A 22,059-nucleotide genomic window follows, 5' to 3' on the forward strand; every position below is an offset into this window, starting at 1 on the left:
CTACAAGATTGGGTTATTACTTTCCTCTATGCTTTACACATTCTTCCTAATGTCTGTGCTGTTCGTTCTTGTGGTGTGGGGTCAAGTACCTTGTAGATTAGACTAGGTCAATCTACTTAATTCCAATGTGTTGCCCTTTTGGTCAATTCAAGAAAGGTGGACACATTTTACTCCTATTAGCAAACTCAGGTGGTGAGTTCAGGCACCATTTTAGTCAAAACCAGGACACTGGGAAGCAAGAGCCCTATGGTTTTCAGGACTTCAAACGTTCATAAACCAGGCTGTTGATTGTCTACATGCTGGCTATATGCTGTATTTATAACAGTTTTGAATGCTTTAAAACAGGGGTCAGCATTTTTTTTCAGCAGGGGGCCGGTCCACTGTCCCTCAGACCTTGGGGGGGGGGCAGACTATGTTTTGAAAAAAAAATATGAATGCATTCCTATGCTCCACAAATAACTCAGAGATGCATTTTAAATAAAAGGACACATTCTACTCATGTAAAAACATACTGATTCCCTGTCTGCCCGCAGGCCAGATTTAGAAGGTGATTGGGCCGGATCCAGGCCCCTGGGCCTTAGTTTGCCTACCCATTCTTTAAAAAGTTTTAAATTTTGTTTTGTGGTGCTTTTAGGGGCTGTTCAATGTTACACTTTGTGTGTCACTTTCTGAGGTCTTTTATTCTAGAATGTGCCACAGGTTCCACTTGCAACTTCAATTTACAATTTTCAACTTTTTTCAAACCAACAGAAATCAGAACCTCCAGCCAAATGGCTAAGGAAAGATTCTGCTCTTGCCTTGCAGCTGCACTCAAGAGCAGTATATTCCTGAATTAACATTCTTAAGCGTGGAATGAAGTGCCCATCTGAGGCTGTGTAAGCATCTTTATTTGTAGGGAGAGAAATTACCTAACCTGAAGCTTCATCCACACTATGTATTTAAAGCACCCTTGAACTATTTCAGCAGCCATAGCTGAGAGAGCCAGTGTGGTGTAGTGGATAAGAGCGGTAGATTCGTAATCTGGGGAACCGGGTTTGCGTCTCCGCTCCTCCACATGCAGCTGTTGGGTGACCTTGGGCTAGTCACACTTCTCTGAAGTCTCTCAGCCCCATTCACCTCACAGAGTGTTTGTTGTGGGGGAGGAAGGGAAAGGAGATTCTAAGCCGTTTTGAGACTCCTTTGGGTAGTGATAAAGCAGGATATCAAATCCAAACTCTTCTTCTTCTTCTTTCCCCAAAGAATCCTTGGAACTGTAGTTCGTTAGGAGTGCTGGGAATTGTAGTTCTATGAGGAGTAACTTCATTTCCCAGGATTCTAGGGGGCAAACCATGACTGCTAAAGTGGTATAAATGTGTAGTGTGAGCACCACTACTTCAAGAAAACTCCTCTCCCGAGGCAATGGTATACATTATTACTTCTGAATTCTTTAAAACTCAAGTATATATTGAACTTTCTCATGGCTGCAGAAGGGGATGGAAAGAGATAGGATGTTTGTAGCTAAGGGAAAAGGGGAGTAGATCAATGGCACCATAATTTTTCGGCGGTGGGGTGAGATGTATTAAGATCTCAGAAATAAAAATAATGGTATATTTCACACTAAAACTACCATCCTAAACATTTTCCCTCCTGAAACAAGTCCTATATTGATTAATTTAGGTAATTTCTTTTCTATAGCATGTTTGAACCATATCCAAACTACGTAAGTCACTACACATTGTGGCTTGAATCCATACGAGTTATTCTGAGGATGGAAGCCAGGGGTGTGGTGGTGGTGGTTATTCTAGATTAATTAATGCAGAGTAAATGAGGCTAATCTTATCTATATCTCCTGCCAAAATATCCAGGAGTTCTGCAGTGGGTGTTGAATGGGAGAGACAGAGCCAACAGTTCTTGTTCCAGCCTCTGAAGGACCCGGAAATGCAAAAATAGGTTTCGTTACATTTCAGAGAAAGTGCTAAATCTATCACTTGAAAATAATTGGGAAAAGGCAAATCTATTCTCAAGGGGGGAAAGCAAAGAGATGTGGGCAGAGCTGGGTGTGTGGCGCATAGCTGTCAACTTTTCCCTTTTCTTGTGATAAATCCTATTCGGAATAAGGGAATCTCCCTTAAAAAAAAAGGAAAAGTTGACAGCTATGATGTGGCGCTCGTCATTTGGGAGGAAGGATAGTTTAGGGCACTGGGTAGGAGGCAGCAATGTTCATCTCTTTCCCTGCCATTGCAATCTGGAATTTCCCAGCCATCTTGAGACAAAACATGGCTGGTTTTCGGCTGAATCCAGCACATGAGGGTAGAACAATTTATACAGATGGCCAGGCTCAAGCATGAGCAGAACACCAGTTCTTGTCTGGTGTTATTTACCTTGAGTATTACGAAACGAATGCCTGGAGGTTCTGGAGGTTGTGGACTCCTTGTATCATTTACAAGTTTCTGTGTCAGTGATACCACAACATTGGAATTTTTCATGTCCGGCTCTTGCACCTGGATTAAATACCGAGGATTTCTGGAAAAGGCACCTGTTGCGAAAAACAATGATTTCTGTTATCAGACACATGCAGCAGAGTAGTGTGGATCAAGTGAGACGTCCCTCCTGTATCGCTTCCTTTTACATCTGCCTGCTGCATGCATGCCTTCATAGGATCGTGGTCCTGTGGCAAAGGCAATTCCTTCAGCCTGTCAATGGGCACTTAACCTGCCCTGTTGCAGGAAGCTAGACATTCAATTTAAAAAGGTAAAGGACCCCTGACAGTTAAGTCCAGGTGCAGACAACTCTGGGGTTGCGGCGCTCATCTCGCTTTACTGGCCGAGGGAGCCGGTGTTTGTCTGCAGACAGTTTTTCCGGGTCATGTGGTCAGCACGACTAAGCCGCTTCTGGTGCAAAGGTACACCGAAACCAGAGCAGTGCACGGAAACACCTTCCCACCAGAGTGGTACCTATTTATCTACTTGCATTTTTGGCGTGCTTTCGAACTGCTAGGTTGGCAGGAGCAGGGACCAAGCGACAGGAGCTCACCCCGTCACGGGGATTCAAACCCCCGACCTTCTGATCGGCAAGCCCAAGAGGCCCAATGGTTTAGACCACAGTGCCACCCGCGTCCCTTAGACATTCAGTTAGTGGTTACTTTATAAGAAGCCCTGATCCTCAGTTCTACCAAATACAGGAAGGCAATACATTCTCTGCACACAGCCAGAGATCCCTGCTAAACAGAGAGTCCTGAAGCAGTAGCATTGTTGAAGGCTGCAATCCTTATCTATCAGGTGGAGGCAATCTGCATCTTTTGGCCTAATTCATGCAGGTGACAAAGGGGAAGAATGGGTAGGATAAGACAACGGATTGACAGAAAGGTGTGAGAAAAACCAGAACATGGCCCCTAGCAGATTACGCCACAAGCTTGTGCAGCATTTTCTTCCACTCCTCCCCACCCTGCAGCCGCATGTGCTTGCAAGATCTCCTCTGAAGGACCCCCAACTGCCCCACAGCATATTTTGAAGCAGTAGGGGGCTCTGTGGGGCAGGGAGAGAAGCAAAGTCTTATTGTGAAATTGAACGTCTATTCCACTTGCACAAAAACAACTTAGACTAAATTCTATACAATTACTATATAAAAATAACTAGTTGCTCGATTCTTGCAAATCTGGTGGCGGCATAAAACAATGATAAATTTCTGGATAGAGGAGGAACTGCACGTAAGAAAAATGAAAACATCTTATGTTTTACACCACAAGTAGTAGAACTTTATTTTTTAATTTTAAAGAAGCACAACAGTACAAAATAAAACACGTTATGGATAAAATATAAGCCCCAATGTATTTCTTACAAGACTGAAAATAGTATATAAAGGTTGTAAAGCATGAACATAAAAATATATATATACTTGGTGAGAAAACAGGAATTTCTTAGCAAGCCATAAAATTATGTTAGCAAAGAACTGAGGAAATTCTAAAGCAACACTGATTGAAGAGAAGTGTAAAGTTTCCATGGTTATGATTATGTGCAAATTAGCTGTACTGATTAAAGTGTGGTCTTTCTGAAGAACAGAGAAAATGGTTCAGATTCCACAACAGAATGCATACACCAATTTTAGAAATGGCTGTTATGTTATATAAATTGTGAAGACATTTGCTGTTTGTATGTTTTCACATGCTGTATTTTAATTTTTGTTTTCATATGGTGAATAATAACAAGTTTAACGAATCTAGACTTCAGATAGAAACCCTTTCGCACAATGCATAGACAACATGCCCAGGCTGCAATCCTAAATTCACTTTCATGGAAATAAGCCACATAGAGTTATTCCAAATATCCTAAAGCAAAACTTGAAGAGAATCCATGGGCTATCATCAAATACAATTCAAAATGTGGTCAGTCTCCAGACTTGCCATATACAGCAGCTGAGCAAACCAATTGGGCGCTTGGGGCGGCGCATGTGCCCTGAGCCCAGGGGCGGGGCCATCTGCCCACAGGGGCATTGCTGGGTCTCCAAGGAGTCCGCCTGCCTCTCCCACTCAGCCGCCCTACAGCTGAGGGGCAGGCAACAGGCGGACGTTTTGGGGCAGGCGCAGAGCCTGTGGACGCTCCCAGGAGAGATGCGTGGCTCAGGCGCACTACAGGCCCTGCGGTGAGTGCTGCCCACCATTCTGTCACCTCCTTCAGTGGTGACACCAGGGGTGGGCTGCACCTACTGCAGCCTCCTTGCTACACCCCTGGCCATATAACCAGGACATCCGTAAATAAACAGTTGGCACTGCTTACAGAAAGTGGCTGGAGATACTAGATCCCCACCGAATTAAGTACTGGGACAACTAAGCAGAAAAAGGATAGGAATATGTAAATAATAGCATAGGAGGTTGATTTCAGTGGGCTTAAGCATGCCTAATTCTGTGCATAATTCTTATGCGATGTGTATATTTCAGATTTGAGATCTCGCAAAGAAAACAAGGTCTGGGATTGAAGCTGTAGGTTCTGTTGCTGAACAGCAACTGCCCTGCAACACTGAACATTATTTGGGATTCCAATGTGGAAGAGGAAATTGTAGCAGAACCTTGGGAACTGCAGTTAGTTAATTTCACAAGCATGGATCAAAAACTCAATTAAACAAACTGGGTTTATTGCCAGATCAAGTGTTCTGCTGAGGCTTGATGGACCTCATGATTGTAGAAGGACAGAGGTCATAGGCAATTGTCATCTACAGATGTCTGTCTCCAGAGTGTAAAATTCAAGATTTATATGTTACCACCCACTATGAACATGTAATATTGTGCTACATCTTTATAATCAAGCCTGTGTTAATTAAATATTGGTGCAATATGGAAATATAAAATATTGCTATGTTTAAAATTTTACTTTTTCAGTTCAGGTCCAGATAAGAAATTACTATTTTGAAATGTACTGTTTGAAAAAAGAATAGGGAAATAATTAAGGAAGGATACTTATTTTTACCTCCTGGGGAGAGCCCTTGAACCCATCTGTCGACATGCGTTTGCACAGACCACATGTTGCTCCTCTGCACTCCAAAGTCTAGGAAGGTTGGCACATTATTGCAAACATGCAAAAATAAAAAATGTTCTTGGAAATCTTCATATGACATCCTGACGGAAGAGAAAATGAATTTTCAGGCAGGCTTTGTATACTTCTACATTGTACAACAACTACACATACATTTTCAATCCTGGTTTTGCAGCCCTGAGGACTTGAAATATTTTTGAAATGAAGAAGTGGAATTTGTATGGTGCTAGAAAACAAATGGCAAAAACAGTTGGCAGTTGCTTGTGGTGAACAGCCTATAGATTGACGGTCCTTTTCTTAGAAAAAAACTTTACCAATTGTAGTCTGGGGTTGCATTCATCAACCTATCGCTAAATAGAACTTTGCAAGAGCAGAACAACTTCTGCATGTGCAGTTGTACTTTCCTTCCTCTCCTCCCCAATCTGCAATCTGTTCTAAGGTTTCCCCCGGCTCTCTGGAGCATTTTTGGGGATGGCATGGGTCATGTGCTGTGGGAGGAAGGGCAAAGTCCCCTTGCACAAGTTGAAATTGTTCCACACAGATATTTATTGAGTTGAATACAGCCTCTCATCTTTAATATAAGTGTAGCAGGACCCTGAAAATAAGAGTGGCTCACTGCAAGAAGATTATTTATTATCAATTCAATTTTTATCCTACACTTTCTCCCGAAGAAGCCCAGATGGCAACATATGGAGATTATTATAGCTTGGGGGCCTTAAATCTAGAGCACAGAGAATCACAGAAAGACAAATTGTGAAAATACCAGAACTCGCCGTTATCCTTGTCTTCATACAGAGATTTCTTGTATTGCTTCGGGACTCGATCCCATTCCATGGAACTACAAAAGAGGACAAGGCCATATGAAATTAAAAATTAGGTTCCTAATTTGCCCAAATGAGTGACATGGGTGTGACCAAGCAGGGCCTGACAAGCTGGAATCCCTTTGGAAAGGTTCACTGTAAATACACCAGAAGAAGAGCAGTGAACACATTTCGGTTTATGAAACACAGAATCATAGAACCAAAGAGTTGGAAGGGACCCTGAGGTTCATTTAGTCCAACCCCCTGCAATGCAGGAATATGCAGCTGTCCCATACAGGGATCGAACCTGCAGCCTTGGCGTTATCAGCACATTCTAACCAACTGAGCTCTCCACACCCACATACGAGCATAATAGAAATCAAGAGCACGTAGACAAATAAGGGTTACATGGAAAACAAAATAGAATATGAATATGCAGCTTAACTTTTAAACATTGCTCTAAACAATAAACAGCTAAAGAATAAACAGCTTAACCATTGCTAAGTCCTACATCGGCTCACCTAAACCCCACAAGCCCTCTAGTTAAAGCTTACTACATTTCCCCAGCTGTCTTAACTATAGGGTTACTCAGTTTAAGACAAAACCTTACTACAGTCCTGCTTTAAAATTCCAAGAAGCAGGCTCCTGTGGTCTAAAACACATCTTACTAAAGAACAGTTCACAATCTTTCAGTTTGCGATTGAATCAGTTCATTTTTTTATTTTTATTTTTTAAAAAGAAAACTTCACAAGAACTTGCCATCCTTTTAAGGCATTTTTCTCCTAATATACACATTTTTTGTGTATTCAATTCTCCCTAATGCAATGCATTTTCCTAACAGGCACCTTTTTTTTTTTTTTTTGGCACATTGCTTGATTGGAGAACTGTAGCGCAAAATTTAGAGAAGTGCAAATTGCAAAAAGATCGTTGTGTTTTGGTTCACACATTGCTTCAAAAAGTGTGACTGGCAAAAGCCAACAAGCTGTATGTAAATTATAAATGTCTGGATCTGTATTACTGAAGCCTAATCTTCTATAGCAGTAAACCATTTTGGACCTTAAGCTGCCTCCGTGTGGTGACTGAAACTGGGGTCAACTTCCACTGCGTGGGTGTGTCACCCAGCGCTGTCTTTAGCATATGCACCGCTAGGGTGCAAAGATCTGCCCAGCGCCCCCAAATTTAGTTTAGCCCCCAAATTAACACCACCACACTTAAACTTCTAAGTATTGTTTAGGCACCTACTTAGAAGAAACATCAGTTGTGTCAAAGGTGCTGCTGACCCCACTGCCACATAGCAGCTCAATACAATACGTAACATAATAATTTGATGTAAGAGTTAATTTCGCGTGCACGGCGCTGTTGAGAATGACAAACGCCGTCGTTGAGTCTGACAGGCGCCGCCATTGTGAATGACAAGCGCCAGCACCAGCGTGGCATGTCTTTGGTAAATGAGCCCACAAAGTCGGAAGTCCTTTAGTGAAACAGTAGGTATACATTTTGGTAATACTTAGGTACAGTGGTACTTCGGGTTACATACGCTTCAGGTTACATACGCTTCAGGTTACAGACTCCCCTAACCCAGAAATAGTACCTCGGGTTAAGAACTTTGCTTCAGGATGAGAACAGAAATCGTGCAGCAGCGGCGCAGCAGCAGCAGGAGGCCCCATTAGCTAAAGTGGTGCTTCAGGTTAAGAACAGTTTCAGGTTAAGAACGGACCTCCGGAACGAATTAAGTACGTAACCAGAGGTACCACTGTATATATGTACAGTATTTTGTTTTTCTAGCTTGATCAAAATTATTTATTATTTCATAACAGGAGATAGTTAAGAGCTTAGGTAGCTTCAGCAGCGGGCGCCTGGCGCCCCCCAGAATTCAGCACCCGGGTGTCCTGCACCCCTTGCACCCCCGGGTAAAGGTGGCCCTGGTCTCACCTCAGATCCCCAACATGCTTCTCTCTGCCACTCCATTTTATCCTCACAAACAGGTAAGTCAGGTTAAGACCTTAATAGCAGAGTGAAGATTTGAACTCTGGTCTCCCAGGTCCAAGCAAATTAGATTGACAGACTTGCATTGGTTTGCTATGTGTCATGCATTTGCTGTTCTTTTCGAATGTGTGATTCTATTTTGGATTAAAACTTGGCACAGATCACTTTGAATGTTCTGAATGCACCGAAGCTGCTTGATGGCAGGTTGCTAAAATACAGTAAACAAATCTGAATCTGATGCACTGATAAAATGCTACAAAAAAAAGAGAAACTTGATAGAAATGCTCAATCACATGAAGACTGCAATATGTACATTACCATATGTATGATATTGTGATTGCTTTGGGGCAGCATTTTATCAATGTGCATATGTGTATCAGTACTGGGGGCAGGGAAAATCTAATGGGGGAGGGGGGAATAAATTCATTAGCTTGTCTCCCACCCCTGGTTCCGCTATGCATGAACGGATTGATAAAACACTGCCCAAAAAACAGTCATGTAGCTGAAAGCTGCAGTGTATGAACAGAGCTCAATATAAAATTCAGAAATTAAAAAAAGAAAGAGAGAGTGATGGATGAGTACATATGCATCACTTCTACTTTGGAAAGAAGACCAGAAATACAAATTCCAAGGAGAAATTCGGATGGGGTGAATTTCAGAAGCATCACTCGTTTCTTTCAATGCTTACTTCTTCCCCCAAAGCTTAACATTCAGCCACGAATGGGCACTGAACAAATTGCCGGGAGTAAGAAGCTACACACTTCATTCTTATATCCTGATCATGCAACTTTGTTGTTCTGGTGCTTAGAATGCCATACAATGAAGAGAATGAAACAGTTTCTGTTGGTTTCAATAGTCCTGGATGGCACTTTGGCATTTTGCTGCGAAAGTCAAAGCAGCACACACCACGTGCACACACACTCAGGTGCAAGTGCGCTCTCTCTCTCTCTCTCTCTCTCTCACACACACACACACACACACACACACACACACTGCCCCTAAGTTAAGGTGCACAGTAGCCAAGACCTGCCAAATCATTTTGGTGCCTGAGGCAGAAACTCCTACAAGCACCTCTCTCCCTCTGCGAGAATAAAAATGCAACAATAATAAATAACTCAAAATGTACTGACTTTTCAGGATACCCAAAACCAGCTGCCTGAGGTGATCATCTGACTATGCCTAATGGTACAGCTGACCCTGGATGTACTTTAATAAAGAAATAATTCTTTGCATTTTTAGCTGCTGATATTACCTCTCAGCAATACCACCACACAGACATTGCAATAGCTATCCAGCTGTGTTAATTCTCAAGCTGCAGTTTTATAATTAAGTGATAATTGTGTTGTATGCATAGCATTAACCAAGCAGAACTCAAGAATTGTATTGATCCATGCAGTTTAAGCCTGCTCCACCCAAATTTCAACTGTATTGAGATTAGAATTAAACTTTGCAAAACCTGGGAAATTACTATAATATACTATACTAACTATACTATACTATACTATACTATACTATACTATACTATACTTCTTAGCTCAGCTTCAGTCACACCAGCATGTAGATACTAAAGAACACTTTTCAGGAAAGATTATTTTAGAAGCCCAGAGGAAAAGAAGATGGCTATATAAAATCATAAAGCAACTAGTATACTGTTGCACGTATACTGCTCTTGTTTTTCAGTTTTCATTTGCAAATTCAACAAAGAGAAAAAAATGAAAAATAAAGGATTATTAATACTGTACAGGAGCATATTTTCCAGATTTTTAGCTCTGTGGTAGTGGGTGAGGGCAAAATCATGGGACACCACCCAACCACTGGTAATTTCTTTTAAGTCTTATTGATCTCAACCATTTCATGCTTAAATCATTCGTAGTGGAATCAATGAGACATAAAAGTGCTTAATTTTGATAGACTGCACCTAGGGTAATTCTAGGGAATTGTTCTTAGGTGTGAGGAAAGAAGAAAAAGGAAATAGCATACCCAAAACGAGAGCCGGTTGGGAAGGGCCATGGCTCAGTTGAAGAGCAATTGATTTTGCATACAGAAGGTTACAAGTTCCCTGGCATCTCCAGGTAGATCTGAGAGAGAACCCTGTCTGAAATTTTTGAGAGCTTTGGCTAGGGTAGGCAATACTGAGAGAGATAGTCGGATGGTTTAATTCAGGATAAAGCAGCTTCTTATGTTCCTATGACCAGAACATAAACTGCAGAAGATGAACTTTGGAGGTGTTGACTAGGGCCAATGGGGGTCCCCCAAAATGGAAAGTGAATTTGGCAGCGGGGAGCTGACATTTTTGAAATGGTTTTGGGCAGTAGAGGCACAATAATATTACTTTGATGGCAGCCAGCAGAGGCAGCTTTTCTCCCCCTCCCTTGTTCATCTTACAAAATAATAGCTTGGCCACTGCCTGTGGTGGTAGCAACAGCAGCAATGAAGTCCTTTTTGATGGCAAGCGAGCAGGTGGAGTACAACTCAGGTGAGATCCAGCAACCATCTTGCTCTGCTGCTACTGCCTACCTCACATGGATGCCGCCATTTTGGCCAAGGAAGGAAGCTGCAGCAGAGCAGAAGAGTCACTGGGGAGCTGCCTCAGTCTGTCCTGCCTGTTCCCCCGAGGCTTGTCTGGGTCACAATCTGGGCAATCAGCAAAGAAAGAGGGTGCACAGTTTGGATGCGCTTTAAGGCGAACGGGGAGGGGTTGGCGAGCAAAAGCAGCAGGGGCAGCAGCCCCTAATGAAATAAAACTTTTGAAACCATACCAATCGCTCCATGCTCCAATCCACTCCTTATGGCCATAAGGATTCCAAAGTCTAATTAAACATTGCTTCATACCCATATAGGGAACCTATTAAGAAGAAAGAAAAAGTCAGCAGTGGCATCTTGTATATTGGGGGTGTTTTGTGGGGGAAAGAGACGTGTAAAAGCTTCTTCTATTGTATTTTGGGAGGCTCACTTTAGTTCCTAACTTTGTCTGCATCTAAGGAACAAAGAATGTGAACGGCCACACAGTGAAGTTGCTTAAATCCCATTGCCTTCAATAATAAGCCTTACTATGCACAAGATGGTAGGCAATGCAGCTTGTTTTTTTAATTATGTGGAAAATGCATTATTTTTGCAATACACAAAGCAAAAATTGCCTAGTAAAACATGGGAGCAAAATAAAAATAAGTCCTGGAGCACTTATTAAGCACTAAATAAGTCCTGTACACTGTTGTAGCATGATTGAAACTACCTTATTCACACTTATGGAAACAGTATGTGAAATGAAACACAAGTATCCTTAGAAATCTGCACTTCTCTGAATTTTGTGATGCAGTACTTCAACTAAATGTTTGTATATTGGGAGAAATGTGCATACAAAAATGTGTATATTAAGAGAATTTATTGGTGAAAACAGCAAATAATAATAATAATAATAATAATAATAATAATAATAATAATAATAATAATAATTTATTATTTATACCCCGCCCATCTGGCTGGGCTTCCTAATAATATGTGTATATTAGGTAAAATGCGACCAAAATAATGGTAACTTTTGTTTGTTTGTTTTAAATTGCAAACTGATGCAGAAATCAGGAGAAATGACACTAAGATTAAAGATAAACTGAGATAAACTAAAATTGACAGATTCATTCATCTTTAACTGCAAGTTACCTGCTTGTTAACATGGAGCATAAAGCTATTAATGACTACTTGCCATGATGGCTATGTTCTGCCTCAAGAGGCAATAGGCCTCTGAATGCCAGTTACTAGAACTCAAATGTGTGGCAAGTGCTGTTGCACTCTGGTGCCGCTTGCAGTCTTCCCATGGCATCTGGCTGGCCACTGTGAGAACACACTGCTGGACCAGATGGGCCATTGGCCTGAATCAGCAGGCTCTTCTTATGTTCTGATGATGCCCTGGATGGGAGCACTACTTTAATACACGTGGAACAGGAGTCAGCAAGTTTGGTCAGGTTCACAAAAGCATTTACAGTGGTACCTCTGGTTACATCCGCTTCATGTTACGTTCTTTCAGGTTTCCGCGGCGACCCGGAAGTACCGGAAAGAGTTACTTCTGGGTTTCGCCGCTCACGCATGCGCAGACGCGCAAAATGACACCACATGTGTGCGCAGAAGCAGCGAATCGCAACCTGTGCATGCGCAGATGCACCGCTGCGGGTTGCGCTTTTTTCATGTTGCGAATGGGCCTCTGGAACGGATCCCGTTTGCAACCAGAGGTACCACTGTATTGGCTTTGGGTATGAGCATTCAGCTTCCTAATCAGCTTTCTTCAGGCCACAAATAAAGCCAATTATAACCTACAGACACGAGCAGGAAATTAAGATCTTCACATAGCCCACATAGGAGGAAGGAAGCAGCATCAATATGTAGAAACTATATTGTAGCTTCTTTTAAGACATGCTGCTTTCTGTGCTCCCAGTTGTAAATAAATTCGAAACACGAGAAGCTTCCATAAATCTTAGAAGGTTCTCACCTTGAAATGTAATCACTGCGTTCTGGGTTCTGTTCTCAGCTAGATATTAACAAGTATCTCTGCCTCTAACAGCCAACTAAATAATGTCTGTTCAGTCTTGATGTGCCTTTTCCTACTGAGACTTTACTCTTTTCCCATACATTTCATTTTCAAGTTGCCACAAAATCTTACAGCTGGTTTAAGTCACTGAACTCTCATCTATTTTCCCCCCATAAAATGATGCAGTGCCAATGTTGTCTTATAGGGGAGAAACAGGCTAAAATTTCAGACCATTCAATTATTGGGAGCAAGAATCATGAAATCAATTCTTCTTCTTTTTCCTTAGGGCCAAATCAGACATGCAGCCTGACTGCTCGCCCCACCCCGCTCCCTGGTTTTCTGATGATATTGCATGGAGAATGTTCAGGATACAAAGACAGTCTGCAGCCATTTATGCAGTCCTGTTGGCTCTTGCTGCAGGTTTGAATGGGCTGCAGGATGTTTTCATGCATAGTCCAGTTCATGCAGTTCATGCAAAACTTGTGCAACCCCTGGACACAAAATAGATCACATGGGGGGAAATGCAATCATTTGTGCAAGTCCTTAGGTAATTTTGCCTTGGATATTTTGCTGGCAAGACTCTAACCAACAGACTCAATTATCTAAGGAAGTTGAGGAAGGGGCAAGACAAGGAGGCAGGGCCTCAAGGGCTAAGTGGGAAGCTTTCAAATGCTGCATTTAGCCTGGGGACTGGAGATTTCCCATCCCTGGGTTAGAGTAAGCCAAGAGCATCATGAGGTGTTTGTTTTTATATCTCTGTTGAGATAAATCATGGGCATATTATCTGAACCAGTTTGGCTCCTAGTTTATAGTTAATGGTTAATGCATTATAGTTTAACCAAAGTCATTATAATTATAAGGTTTTTACATTAAAAAGAGAATAGGCTAAATCATAACACTATGAACGCAATTATCTCTTTTATTTAACACTCTGCATGCCACTGGTGTGATTCGTGCTCCTTCCAAACAGTAGTCTATGTTTGGGGTCTCCAGTGTGGTGCATCATGGCTTCTTCATATCACCCCCCACAGTGCCTGCCAAAGCCCCCTCACCCTATCAATTCTTTTATAGAAAGGTTTTTGGCTTTTTTGAGGGTTGGGAGAGCTGTGTGTTAGTTGTACATTGCCTTCTTTTTCAGTCGTGTTTTAGTAGAATTTCTGGGGTGGAATGTCTTGCCTGTTTTGTTTGGGAGGGAATCTAAGCATTACCCAGTTTCCTCCTGTAAAATGGTGATTTTGTGGTGGCCCCAGGCCAGAAATAGTTGGAACCCCTGTTCTATGGAGCATTTACACCACCTGATTCCCAGTTCTTTCTCAAATGGGTGTGAGCATTATGGCACCTATTAACTACATATCATTCATAAGCAATTGTAGGCAGCATATGTGTTTGTGTGGTGATGTGAGGAGTACTAAAGTTGCAAGGGAATGTCCTGTGCCATCACTTGGGCAGCTGATAGGGCCCAAGCAAAGCCCACAGCCACTGTGCCCTTTGGACAACCAGCTCCAAGAGCTTTCAGTTTAATGGTCTTGAAGTTTTCCCCTGTAGGGCATTAAAGGTAAAGGGACCCCTGACCGTTAGGTCCAGTCGCGGACAACTCTGGGGTTGTGGCACTCATCTCGCTTTATTGGCTGAGGGAGCCGGCGTACAGCTTCCAGGTCATGTGGTCAGCATGACCAAGCCACTTCTGGTGAACCAGAGCAGCGCGCGGAACTGTCGTTTACCTTCCCGCCGGAGCGGTTCCTATTTATCTACTTGCACTTTGAGGTGCTTTTGAACTGCTAGGTTGGCAGGAGCAGGGACCGAGCAATGGGAGCTCACCCCGTCGCAGAGATTGACCCAGCCACCACTCCCTCCCCCCAGTTACCACCACTCCCTACCCCCAGTTAAGCCCACAAATGTAGGAAGGGGCCTGGCACAGATCATTTAGTCGAGGGCTCTGCAAAGAGAGGTATCTGTATAGTAATGCAGATGCTTAACAACGCACAAAGGTCTCTTGTTCAAAATAATGATCTCCAGTTTAGCTCTGCATAGGTATTTCATCACACAGCCCTTCTCTGTTTTGCAGAATGTTGTAGTTCCCCAAAAAACTACACGCCATGTTAGTGAGCATTCTTACTGCCGCAGAAGGAAGGAAAGCCAGAGGATTAGTCAAGGTCATTGTCTGCTTTGGCCATTTCTTTTGTCCTTGTTGATATGAGCATCGTAAGTGATGATTCTGGGGGATGAGCACTGCACTCACCTTGAAGGCAGACCCACTTACTGCAGTAAATCCTTTGCTTTCTTTTGCCATTGCTGGATTATTACTTTCTGCCAAATTGATCTCCTTCCCCAGAAGATGATATTAAAATTTGGGGCAAGGGAAGGGTGTACGCTCGGGAAAGATAAACCTCGCAGGTGAAGAAAATGACTTCTTCATCCAGCTGTGAACTCTTGACCCTGCACTTTAGCATATTCTGAGCAATGTCTCTTTCACAGGGCACTTTCCCACAGCAAGTGTCTTGTGGACTTGAGGTTGATCGTGCCTTTAAGTTTTGTACAAAATGCCACATTACACTTTCCGTATTAAAACACTGCCCCGTATTTCCTTCCTTATTTAACCTGGATTTTCTATTTCCTTTTTTAAAATTATGTGTTTTTTAAACATATTGGATTATCTGCAGAAATGGTAAACTGTGTTTAATGCTATCGGGTGGTGCTCTTGCATCAATACTTTATACCTCAGAATTAAATTAACTCCATGGATTCAGCCCACAGAAGTGTCCGTTCATTTAATTTGTTTCGGCCTCTTAAAACTTGCCTGAGGCCTTTTTCTGGTAAGTGGGTTATCTTCTGCCACATCACTGGCTGAACCAATGAGTGTTAATTATGGGCTCAGTGTTTCATCATTCTTGATAGTTCCCTTAAAAACGACTAACTGGCTGTGTCACCTTGCTAACTTTATCATTTCTTTACTTCTACATAAAGCCACCGGGTTTCAAACATTTCAGGAAGGCAGGAATGAAATTATGTGATCTCAGTGACGCATGGAGGTCTAGATTAGATCAACGGAATGTTACCTTCTGGTCCTAAAAGCAATGAATTATGAACATGGGGATGGAGAACAGCGGGCCAGCTGCCAATTAGGAGAGAGGGCTGTGGGAAGAAGACAATTAAGAAGGACAGAAATAAATGTTTCCTCTCTCACCTCTGCAGTCTCCACAACAGTGTAGGCATGACCTTGAACAATTCCATTCTTCTCGTTTACGTTATTCTTCTGAATGGAGAAAGGACAGCTATAACCTCTCTAAAAGCATTAGCAAACATATTTTCATTTGATCCAATGGATGTGGTTTGTTTGATGAGGGGAGAACCAGGGCCAGGGCCAGCCAAATACATTTTGCTACCTGATGGCAAAGGACACAATGATGCCCCTCACCCATTCCCATGTACAAAAGTTGACTGGGGTGACGGTGGACTTTTATTTTATTTCTTTCAACGCTATGTCCTCCTCTGCACTTGAGGGCATCAGGCTAGTTTAGTGGGGTACAAGGCAGGCTGTGTGGTACATATAGCTCTGTCCTCCAATCAAAGGAAGCATTCAGGGGGTGCTCAGGAGGAACAGTAATGTTCCAAACCACAGCCCTCCCAGCATCTGCCACCTGAAGAATTTGCCTCATTCTGCCAAATGGTAGGACCGCCCCGATGGAATCTCCTTTAATGGAAGGAGCTCAGTAACAACTGTTTTAGAGATGCTGCTGCTACACAACAGCCTGCACAACTTGTGACTGACATATACTCAGCTAAATGCAGACCAATGGTCTTTTGTTGCCAGGTGCCTGACAGCCTCCCGGCTTTGTTGTCAAAGGCAGCAAAAAACAAGAGGCTTACTGAGCTCTTGTTTTGCAGGGTCCAAGCATGGGCAGGGGTTAATGGGTACACTTTACTGGGGCCAAAGGGGTCCTGCAGATCCAGGGGGGAAATGTGGCTGGATTGTAGCTCACACTTGAGGATGCCTATTTCTCTGTATCTCTGTATCTTAATGGTGTGTCTAGATCCCAAACAACTCAGGCCCCAATTACCTGAAAGAACGCCTGCTTCCCTACAGACCCCCTTGGGTGCTCAGATCGGCAGAAAGGGACCCTCTTGCTTGTTCAACCTCCCTCAGAAGCTGGTGGGCTGGGGTGGCCCAGGAAAGGGCATTCTCTGTGGCACTCCTAGGTTGTGGAACTCCTCTCCCAGAGTGGTACGCTGGGCACTTTCATTATATAGCTTTCGGCAAATGCTGAAGACACACCTCTTTTGACACCTGAGAGATGTTTATTTTTAGGACCTACCTTATTTCTTCAATTTAAAGTTGTTCTAAGCTGTTTTTAGTATTGTGTTTTAATTGCTGTAACTTGCCCTGGGACTTTGGGTAATAAATTATAATAATAATAAGAGCACCGTATCTTGTAAGAACTGTTGCAGCCCATGACATTGAGCATTTAAACAGAGAAGGCCCGTGAGTCTGTGTCCCTGGCCCTCCTCCAGAACCATAGAAATGGGGGGTGAAAATTGAGTGGCACACACTACCTGGCTGCCAGGTTTACTTAGCATGGCTGTATGATACTTTGCTTGAGGGGAAAGCATTACATGTAAACCAACAAAGCACAGGGGTTCTGCATGCAATTTTGAGGGGAACAGGTGAACAAGACCGATTCTTGTTGCATCTTCTTATATTCCAGTTCCTAGAAAAAAACAAAACTTCTAGCTTACCACTGGAGGAGTGACGCATCCCATGAGGCAACCTGACTTGGCAGCGGCCTTCACTACCTCATACAGATAAGAGGAAGGGCGAGGAAGGTCCAAAGATATCTGGACCCCGCCTGTGAAGTCCACTAAAGCCTCAGAAATGTAGCCCATGTGCAACTTCTGATAGGAACCGTGCAATCTGGAAGAAGAGAAAAGACTTTGAGGTTAGGCCAGTACCAGGTTTAAGAAGGCCCTGTGAAAGGTGTCCTCTAAGACCAACATGCCCCCCTTTTAAGCCTGACAATGTTTTTTTAACATTGGGTGCACAGTGAGGTGAGGAAATGGTCAAGACTGGTCAGAATGCCCATGTATTGGGGCCCAGAGGCATTCTGATGGGGAAAAGAAGGTGAGCGGTTGCATAGCCTCCAACATTTCTCCGATGACAATAGGGACGTCCCATTCCATAATGATAATTTTACTATTTATACTCCACACATCATACTGGGTTGCCCCAGCCACTCTGGGCAGCTTCCAACATAATATTATAAAATTATTATAAAAACATAATAAAACATTAAACATTTAAAAAGATTGTCTATACAGGATTGCCTTCAGACGGCTATGGGATCGGATAACTCCATACCCTCCAACATTTCCTCAATGAAAATAGGGATGACCTAAAGAAAAGCAGGACATTCTGGGATCAAAGGAGAAACTGGGACGGCTTCTCTAAATCAGGGACGTCCCTGGAAGATAAGGACAGTTGGAAGATCTGATGTTGCAGTCTCAGGTTCACTGCACTAGTTCTTTGTTTTTTCAAGTTTTTAAATGAAAAGAAAATTGGCAGTACTACAACCCCCCCGCCCCCGGGACCCATTCTTTTCAGTCATGCTGGGTGCTGGTGCCAGGCCTGGGCAGCTGGGAAGGAAAGACGGTTATTTCATTTTATTTATTTGTAAGGTCATAAAAGAAAGATTAGGTTTGATGGATAGAGAAGAGGAGGCAAGGAGAAGACACATTTTTTACAGGGACATTTCACAGCATGTGATTTAAAGGCACAAAGGCATGCGGGAAGGGAGTATACAGCGATGGCTCCCCCCCAAAAAAAACCAATTTTTTGTAGCATGTGAATGAGTACATCAGCAAGGTTAGTGAGTGGGGCTGTTTGAAACCTGCTAGAAAAAATATTCCCCATCAAGAAATGAGTTGTAATCTAAAAATTGCAAATGGGAAAAGGACAATTTTGACATTTTCAATTTTTTTCTAGGAAAACAGGAATGACAGATAACTGTTTTGTGACGAAGATTTCTGGTTCAAAGCAATATTTATCCTTAAATTGCCAATTTAATGCAGGCGTATTAGAAAACCTGGTTGGCAAAGGGAATATGAAGCTGCCAAAGGGAGCAGGTTGCCTGCAGCTGGTGGAAAGGAAGAAGGGGTAGAATGGGAGAGGGATTCCCTCACACAGCACCACATCCCGCAGCTGCAGAAACTCTTCAGCTACCAGATCACCATGGCTGGGTCAGTTTGCATTTCTTAGTACATAAAGCATTGATCTGATGTGTAGAGATCTTTCCTATTGTACTAAATTCAAGAGGGTTCTGGAAGCTTCTCTGTGTGAAAGAAACAAGCAGAAGGTTCATGATGTTTGGGTTATACCTTCAGAGAAGCTGAGTACAGTTGGCTTGAATGGGTTCTCTTATCTCTTCCTGTCAAGGTCATGCGGACTATCAGAATAAGACCAGAAGGAGCCTGGGTTTCACTTTCACTTTTTATCTCTCTTCCTTCTGGTGTGGTGTTCTGTACATAGTATGCTTAGTGTTAAGTTTAGACTTACTATAAGTTATTGTAAATTTAAGTTAAGTCTGCTGCAACTGGATTTCTTATGGACAGTGCCAATCCTGAATGTAATGGATTTCTGACCATTATGCTCATTTGCCTTCAGTCGCAGTAAAGCTCTGCTGTATGAAATATAATCGCCTCTGGTCTGTTTTGGGGGAATCCTGCAACATGTTTAAGTTTTTACTCTGCTAACTATACATCTGAGTTCTGCTCTGGATCAATATTGAGTAGAATTCCATGACAGACTGTAAATCTGTGGCCACACCAGGACATATATTATATTCTCAATGGGATCATGGGTATGTGAGCAGTTAAGAATGGCTCAAACTATGCTGTACAGAGGTAATATTGGCCCAATGAGCTGGCTCCCATGGAAATCTCGAATTTAGAACCAGTGCTTGAATTTGACATTTGTTTTTACATTATCAGAGTTCTGATAATCAATCAATCAGAGTTGATTTCAGCCTGGCAAAAACACTCAGGGTGCAAAGCAGGACCATAGAATTGTAGAGTTGGAAGGGGAACCAAGGGTCATCTAGTCCAACCCCCTGAAGTGCAGTAAACCAATGAGGGGTGTGGCCTGGGGAAAGTCCTGAGGGCCAAAGAGAGAGAGACCTGAAGGGCAGCATTTGGCCTCCAGGCGTGAAGTTCCCCATTCCTGCATTGGACTATGTGTAAATCAGGATAGGAACTGACACATCAGTCCATTACTGGTCCCTGTCAATTTCCTATTTGTTCATTTATAAAACCCTTCTATTCTCATTCCATATTACTTTGTGATTATAGCATTTAAACATGCCTGTAAATCCATATTTAAATGGTATTGAAACAGTTTAAGATGAAATCCTTTAGAAATTGTACTGTTTCTTTTTTGAGCCAAGAACTGCTTCTTTTTTGAGCCAAGTGGAATTCAAAGGGAAATTATATTCTAATCTGTGATTTTGTCTAGATTTGCGAATTTGGTTGGTTCTCTTATTAAAAATTCAAACTAAACAAAATGATCCTTTCTTTGTGAATTAGGATACTAGTTGGCCTGATCTATACCTCCCAGACAAATGTACAAATCAGAACATAGATATCCTTCAGATCTCACACTAAATTGATTTTTGCGATGCTTTAGCATCAAAATACATATTTTGAGCTAAAATATGCATAAGAGAATATACATTTACAGATGTATATTTTATGAGAAAGTATGTTAAAAAGTGCATTTAAATGAGAATTTTTAAAAATGTAGAAACTGGGGCGGGGCGGATTTATGAATGGACACATAGAAAAGTGACACGGATAATCTGTGATAACTATAAAAAACTGATCTCTTTATTTCTAACTGTTATAAAATAACGATTCTGAAAAATGGGTACCTGATCCTATGGTTATATAACACTATTTCATGAAGCATGAAGAAAGTTAAAGAAAGCATCATAAAAATGGTCCTAAGATACACTGTGTTTGGGGATACTTTCGTGTTTTGTTCTGCAGTTTAATCTTGAAGTCATCCCTAGGCAGGCTTTGTACAGTGCTGAAATTTTGCACACAAACTCCCCATTGCATGCCACATTCTGAAGCAACCACCCTGGTGGCATATTTGCAATCTTCTAACTTCGAAAACAATTTGCCACTGTTGCAAAGAGATCTGATAGAGATGAGAAAGCAACGTTTGGAATTAAGCACGGCAGATATATATACAACATGAGCACTAATCTCAGATTCCTTTTCGCTGTTGTTGTTGTTCAGGTCATTGAGCGTTCATCAGATAGTAACAAGACTGGCTACCAGAAGGCATCTTTCAAGCCTTGTTGCCTTATCTTGGGCTTTTGATTGCAAACGCAAAAAAAGAACAAACGAACAAAAGAAAGAAAAAGGAAAGGAAAGGAAAAAGACAAATCGGAAGCGACTGTAGATAACAGGAGTACATGGCAGGAAAACTCACAGTAAGCACACTATCTGAGTAACACAGAGACTCAGAAAATGAAATCCATGGCTAATTGTATTTTAAAATAATGTTCTCAACCTAGACTGACAAGAAAGGAATTTACAGTATACACAGGGGGAAACCTTGTTGCTGAAAATCTCATAAACAGCATCTCTTGCCATCTTAATGAAATAGCGATCTGGAATGAAAACGCTGCTCAGCAAAGTGGTACCTGAGTCAACTCTTTCTAAAGAATGCTTCGGTCTCTCAAAATCAGCACTTTAAGACCAGCTCATTACCTGACCTTTTGTGCTGCTGCCACACACTCCCTGCTTTGTTGTTTTGCAGGGATGGGCTAATTGGAGTTGTAGTCCAAAACCTCCGGAGAGCACCAGAGTTGGCAAAGATGGAGATGGAGAAGGAATACAGGCATAGATTTCAAGAAAGGGATTAGGTGGTTATATAACCAGAAGAAAGGTTTTTCATCCCCATTCCAGTAACTAAGGCTATAGTCCTACGCTCACATAACCTGAGATTAAATCCCATTGAACTCAATATACATGTAAACCACTAGACTACACCAACAACATGTGGAGCTAACATTTGACTACACCTTCTGCCACTGCAGATATACTTTGCGAGTGTTTGTTACTTATACGAACCACAGAATAGTTGTCTGTGATCCTCCTCAAGCATGGCACATTGGGACAGGTTCCTTTTACCTAAAGCATCCATCGCTGGGAGGTTGCAATCATTAAACAGAGCATGAAAGAGAGAAAGGTT

The 22,059-nt window shown here is 42.3% G+C and overlaps 1 protein-coding gene across 4 annotated transcripts in view; it reads right to left on the bottom strand.

Moving 5' to 3' along the window:
• The window catches only part of CAPN13 (calpain 13), an 89,435-nt gene that overhangs the window by 34,765 nt on the left and 32,611 nt on the right, over positions 1–22,059 (bottom strand). For all 4 annotated transcript variants that reach the window (XR_014154411.1, XR_014154412.1, XM_081854169.1 and 1 more), the window contains 6 exons: positions 17,544–17,718; positions 15,994–16,062; positions 11,050–11,135; positions 6,268–6,342; positions 5,439–5,587; positions 2,361–2,515 (listed from right to left, as the gene is read on the bottom strand). Coding sequence is in view for 2 of the 4 variants with exons in the window: in XM_081854169.1 (XP_081710295.1) it covers positions 2,361–2,515; positions 5,439–5,587; positions 6,268–6,342; positions 11,050–11,135; positions 15,994–16,062; positions 17,544–17,718 (709 nt within the window). In the remaining 2 variants the exon portion in view is untranslated. The remainder of the gene's footprint in view (positions 1–2,360; positions 2,516–5,438; positions 5,588–6,267; positions 6,343–11,049; positions 11,136–15,993; positions 16,063–17,543; positions 17,719–22,059) is intronic.

This window comes from Podarcis erhardii, assembly GCF_964252035.2.
Source record: "Podarcis erhardii genome assembly, chromosome: 3".
Lineage (NCBI taxonomy): Eukaryota > Metazoa > Chordata > Lepidosauria > Squamata > Lacertidae > Podarcis > Podarcis erhardii.